The 6,323-nt window shown below is 42.8% G+C and overlaps 1 protein-coding gene across 5 annotated transcripts; it reads left to right on the forward strand.

Annotated features, from left to right (window-relative positions):
• Positions 1–2,669: 2,669 nt before the first annotated feature.
• LOC127423849 (uncharacterized) lies at positions 2,670–5,997 on the forward strand. Of its 5 annotated transcripts, none has more exons than XM_051668526.1 (4): positions 2,679–2,920; positions 3,495–3,658; positions 3,822–4,076; positions 4,290–5,997. In XM_051668526.1, exons 2-4 carry the CDS (start codon positions 3,590–3,592, stop codon positions 4,821–4,823), a joined length of 858 nt encoding a protein of 285 aa, XP_051524486.1. In that variant the 5' UTR covers positions 2,679–2,920; positions 3,495–3,589; the 3' UTR covers positions 4,824–5,997. The 5 variants fall into 5 exon arrangements, with proteins under 5 accessions (XP_051524478.1, XP_051524486.1, XP_051524469.1 ...); XM_051668509.1 differs by having other exon boundaries at positions 2,680–2,920; positions 3,822–4,837; positions 4,956–5,992; XM_051668500.1 differs by having other exon boundaries at positions 2,681–2,920; positions 3,822–4,871; positions 4,956–5,992.
• The last annotated feature ends 326 nt before the right edge of the window (positions 5,998–6,323 follow it).

Genomic DNA, 6,323 nt, shown 5'->3' on the forward strand with positions numbered 1-6,323 from the left:
CCAGTTTGCCAGGAAACCCCCGCCTTTTGGTGGCGTTATCGCCTCTCACACAGAGGAGAGCGCTACTCACATTCTGAAAGAGGAAATCTCCTCCCTCCTTGGGAAGGGGGTGATTCATGTAGTACCCCTAGATCAATGCAATCAGGGGTTTTACTCCCGTTATTTCCTAGTTCCAAAGAAAGACGGCTCTCTCCGTCCTATTCTGGATCTCAGAGTGTTGAACAAACATTTGAGGAAATACAATTTCAGAATGTTAACACACGGCACACTCGCTCGCTCTATTCATCAGAAGGACTGGTTCACATCAGTCGATCTGAAAGATGCTTTTTTCCACATCAACATTTACCCACCACACAGGAAATTTCTTCGTTTCGCCTATCAGGGCCTATGTTATGAATTCACAGTCCTTCCTTTCGGCCTCTCGCTGAGTCCGAGGGTGTTCTGTCTATGTGCGGAGGCGGGCTTAGCGCCTCTGAGAATAACGGGTCTAAAGATCCTAACATCCACAAACGATTGGGTAATCATAGCCAATTCGGAGAAAGTGGTGCAAGACACTCGGCATGTGCTCGCGCACATCACATCGCTCGGGTTCAGAGTGAATGTGAACGAGCAATTTTACACCCGCTCAGAATGTTATATTCCTGGGTCTGGAGCTGAATTCAATCTCCATGCACGTGCGCCTCTCACAAGAGTGTGTTCTCTCTCTAATGAATTGTCTATCACAGTTCAAGGAGGGGGCGAAAGTGCAATTTCGCACATGTCTCAGATTACAGGGTCATGTCTCAGATTACTTATGGCATCAGCTATTCAGGTTTTGCCTTTGGGCATTGTGCAAATGAGGGCATTCATGAAGTAGGTTTTATCCCTCCACTTCAGCCAGTTACGCGATCTCTGTCGCTCTGTTACAGTGACGCACTTGTGCACAGCAGCCTTGCGCCACTGGAGGAGTACAGATTTTTACATACATGAAACCCCTCTCGGGGTGGTTATGTTGCGAAAAGTGGTAACGACAGACAGGGTGGGGAGCCACTCAGGAGGGCAGGACGGTGAACGGTTCGTGGCTGAGCGAACTTCGTTTAGCCCACATAAATTATTTGGAGCTCATGACTGTATGGAAAGCTCTGAATCATTTTCTGCCCTGCTTGCAGGGGCATCATGTGCTTGTTCGCTGCGACAATACCACAGCAGTGGCACATATCATTCGCCAGGGCGGAATGTGCTCGCCCAAGCTTCATGCTCTAGCTCACAGGCTTTTAGTGTGGAGCAGGCGGCACTTCCTGTCGTTACGTGTGACCCATGTTCCAGGCATTTTGAACGGGCGTGGACCTTCTGTCAAGGGGGAACCCGCTCTACGGAGACTGGCGCCTCCACCCTCAGATAGTGGGCATGTTGTGGGAGAGATTCGGACAGGCGACCGTAGATCTCTTCGCCTCGCACGAAAACTCCCATTGTCCTATGTTCTTCTTGCTAAAGGACGAGGACGCACTAGCTCATCCATGGCCCAAAGTGCTGCTCTACGCATTCCCTCCCCTGTGCCTGTTAATACCCACCCTGGCCAGGGTGAGAGAGCAGGGCCTGTCCCTTATTTTGATAGCACTCTTTTATAATGATCCCCAAGTTGTAATGTTAATGCTGTCATAAATTGTTTTCTAAACTTAGGTATATTCACTACATTTCCATTAACAAAATGTATAACAAATTCATAAAAACATTTCCACCAAAAAGTTTATTGCTATTATTCTATATTTTTATTCCTTCTGTAAGACTGTTTTAAATTAATTTGGGATCTTCTTTAAAGAATGTGACAGGCAAGTCAGTTTGCAGTGTTTTTCATTTTATTTCAGTAAATAACTGAAATTGTTGCTAATTAATTGGCTTTGAGTGACATTGGAGATTTTAAGGGATAAAATGGTTTTAATCGATGGTTGTTTCAGTCAGGACCATTTGCATCAAGTGTATTAATTTTACTTTGATTTGAAGTAATAATTTCATTGTATGCTTCTTTTCTAGGCTCTCACTGCCCAGCCATTCATGGGTAGAGCAGGGAGAACAGAACTGAATTTATAGTGAAAGTCCAATCAGAGGGCAAGTTCATTAAATCAGAGCAAGAAAAATGTAAAGTAGCATTGGTCGCAACAGGCAGGGAGGCAGAAAACCAGATGAAAAAAGCCTTTATTTAGAGACACACAAGGAACATACAAAACTCCCTGAACAAGTAGCAGGAACAAACAGAAGGCAGATGATCTAACACATGATGATCTAGCAAAAAGCTAAATAACAGGCAGAGTACAAATTCATAGGGGGAAAGAAGACACTAGCACAATAATTATGTGGGTGGAGGTGGAAAAGCACAACTATTTATTTTTTTCTAAAATTCATTATTGTACTCCTATGGTTATAAATACTGTAATAATCGCACCTATGTGAAGTACGTCTATCCTCTGGGAAGTTACGATAACCTTTAGAATGTGAAAATATCATTTTGGTGAATTTTAGTGAATATTTTTTTCTAAAATAATTGATTACTGTACTTATGTAATTGATGATACTGTAATAATCTCACATGTAGTCAGTCCGTCTAACCTCTAGGAAGTTATTAGAACATTCTGAATGTGAAAATGTATTTTACTGGGTTTTTTTATTTTTTTTAATAATTTTTTTGCATGTATAACTTGCAGTCAATTGTATGAATGAGTGGACATCTCCTATGTTTTAGCATAGTGGGTGGAGTTTTCAGACGGTCCCTTACATCTGCTAGGCAGTCAAAGCACATTGGAGCATTTCAGGCATAATTTTGCAGCCACACAAAGCGCTGACTGTACCGAATCCAGTTTTTATACCCATATAGTATAGTTGTACTCCGTTTAAACCAAGCATGCTAATGACATCTTTGTAAGATTGTCGACTGAAGAGAGCGCGGGTGAGCGAAACCGAATATCTAATGAATGTCGAACGTCAAACTAACTTTACCGCTGTGTTTTTTTTTTTTTTCTGGAAAAATATATAATATATAAATTTTCTTTTTTTTTCTTTTTTTTTTTTCTTTTTTTTTTTGGCAGTTTCTGTTAAACTTGCTAAATAAACATTAGCTAGCAATACTTTGTACATTTTTAACTAAATATCAATAACTTTGTTTTGTCAATTTTGTCGCTTGTGAAAAATCCGCCTGAAGTAATGTGAGGCAGAGAGCAGACGATGTTCAGACCTGCCTGGAAACTGGCCTGCTAGTTAGATAAGCTATCTAGCTTGTTGATTTTCCCATGTAATAAAATTTTTTTTAGATATCTTTCTATAATTTAGCCGATAGTCTTACCCAACTATCACACAGACATGATTTTAGATTGTGTGTAGCTTCCTGTTCACAAAGAAAGTGTGAGAGGGCTATGCAGTTGGACATTCTGGCTAGTCTGCAAGCCTTTGGTGACTATTCAGTGTATGGATTTGTGAATAACACACTGCTGGCTACCAATTGTTGTACTTTGTTTCTGTTGTAGAGATGGATAGAGACTATGGCTCCCTGCTTTTGAGGGCATGAGCACACAGGAGGAAGATCTGCTGGACCAGGAACTACTGCAGGAAGACCCGTACCATGAGGAGATGGAGGATGAAATGGAACCTGATCCCCAGCCAAGACCATCAACTGGGTTTGTATGAATGTGTATGTATTGTTTGTTTCTATTTCTCATAAGACTGATACTCACAGTAACACTAACACTGTTACTCTTATTATTTTGGGTATGGCTAGCCATTCTCATAAAGCTGTACTCTGTGGCGAGCCGCTGTTGTACACACCTGACTTCTCTCTCCCATTTATTTTACAGATGGACGCATTGGACTGCGGGTTGGAGGTGGTGCTCTCACAGGTGTTGAAGGGGGAGGAACGGCCAGTCCTGTACATTAGTTGGAAACTCTATTTGAGAGAGGCTAAGTACAGCACTGTGGAGAAGGAATGCTTGGCCATCAAGTGGGCTATCCTCACTCTCCGGTACTTCCTGTTGGGGTGGGCCTTCACCCTCTGTTCCGATCACGCCCCGCTCCAATGGCTCTACCGAGGGTTGGGGGCGGTGCTCTCGCAGGTGGTGGAGGGGGAGGAACGGCCAGTCCTGTACATTAGTTGGAAACTCTATTTGAGAGAGGCTAAGTACAGCACCGTTGAGAAGGAATGCTTGGCCATCAAGTGGGCTATCCTCACTCTCCGGTACTTCCTGTTGGGGTGGGCCTTCACCCTCTGTTCCGATCATGCCCCGCTCCAATGGCTCTACCGAGGGTTGGGGGCGGTACTCTCGCAGGTGGTGGAGGGGGAGGAACGGCCAGTCCTGTACATTAGTTGGAATTTGAGAGAGGCTAAGTACAGCACCGTGGAGAAGGAATACTTGGCCATCAAGTGGGCTATCCTCACTCTCCGGTACTTCCTGTTGGGGTGGGCCTTCACCCTCTGTTCTGATCACGCCCCGCTCCAATGGCTCTACCGAGGGTTGGGGGCGGTGCTCTCGCAGGTGGTGGAGGGGGAGGAACGGCCAGTCCTGTACATTAGTTGGAAACTCTATTTGAGAGAGGCTAAGTACAGCACCGTGGAGAAGGAATGCTTGGCCATCAAGCGGGCTATCCTCACTCTCCGGTACTTCCTGTTGGGGTGGGCCTTCACCCTCTGTTCCGATCACGGCCCGCTCCAATGGCTCTACCACATGAAGGATACTAATGCATGGATCACCCGTTGGTATCTGGCGTTACAGCCTTTTAAGTTCGAAGTGGTCCACAGGCCAGGGATGCAGATGGCTGTCACGGATTTCCTCTCCAGAAAGGGGTGGGGGGGAGAGCGGTGAGCAGTCTGGATGCGGTGAGCTATCTCTGGCCTGAGTCGGCCGGTGGGGGTATGTGGTGGCGAGGGAGTGCGTCTGGGGGAGAGGGAAAGCGGTAAGGTGATTATTATGACTAACAGCTGTTTCTTGTTGCAGTAATCCTGGAAGAGTGATAAGAGGGGGGCCGACGCCACAGGAAGAGAGAGCTAGCACACTGTGCTCCTTTTGAGTTAAAGATTTGTGTGAAAGCAATAAAAATGACCTGCTTGAGTTGAAACATTGCCCGTCTCCCGCTTCCTCTTTTAGAGTGAACAAGAACGACTGCATATCAAATTATCTTTTGTGCTTTAAAATTGAGATGTCTTAACTGTTCTCATTACTTTTTTTTTTTTTTTTTTAAATAAGTAGGGTAGACAGAGTAGAGTTGTAACACTTTTTGCTGTACTGCACAAATACAGAGCTAAATATGCCATTTTTACACATGAGATACTTTTATTTTGTTAGTAGACAGATAAATACTGAAAACCTGAATTGTTCCTAATTAGTGTTTGAGTACAAGGAGATCTATCTATCTTAATTCATTTATTTGTTTTGCTTACTTATCTAAGCTTTCTGACTGATTAAAAGCTAACAAAACTAGGAGCATTGGCAACCACATATCTTCAGAAGTGAGTACAGTTGTAACATAGTGTTACATCTGTCCCCCGCGGATCACCTTGCATGTTTGCCTGATTTTCTCTGTGACCCTACTTCCTCTCAGAATTCATTGAAAGTAGACAAATCAATAATTGCAACAAGAAACTCAGTAAAAAAAATCGTTATTCACAATGAAAAAAAACTCCCAAAACTGATGTTCTCAAATAATTTCTAATCAATGTGGACTATGTTCTTCAAATTTTGTACTCAGAGAGTAGAATGCTAACGTGGATGTAATGTGAATATGCATATTGAAAATGAAACTTCAAACTTGCATTAGAAGTGAAATATTCACAGTGATTCAATTGTACTCTGTTACAGCTGTGCTTGCCCTAATATATAAATCGCAACACAATGGGGCCTCCTTATGGACAGACACATACCTCGGGTTCAGTTTTCTTGTTGGGGCCCCAAGTACTAAATATAGCATACAAGATATGTAATTAGAAAGATTATCAATCTGAAAGATGTCATACACAGTATACATTATGCCTACAATAAATCAGAGTAAACATAAACAATTCCCATATTTGCTTTATTTATTTAACATGGCTCTTTTAACCTAATCCATCATGCTGAAATTTGTAAAATTGAAAAAAAAAGAAAGGAAAAAAAATCCTGCCTTACTCAAGTCAGATGTTATTTTTAAGAAGCAGAAGAGGAAGTCAACATATCGTCATGGTATGGCAAATCATAAGAATCATTTATGGTCTGTTCAGCAACTATCTTAATCCACCCCAGGTTGCTGACCTTTTGGAGAAACCGTTTATTTACTTTTATCTTATTTGGCCATCCGATTTGTGGCATCACAGACTGTTTCATGTCATA

Source organism: Myxocyprinus asiaticus, chromosome 3 (assembly GCF_019703515.2).
Source record: "Myxocyprinus asiaticus isolate MX2 ecotype Aquarium Trade chromosome 3, UBuf_Myxa_2, whole genome shotgun sequence".
Classification (NCBI taxonomy): Eukaryota; Metazoa; Chordata; class Actinopteri; order Cypriniformes; family Catostomidae; genus Myxocyprinus; species Myxocyprinus asiaticus.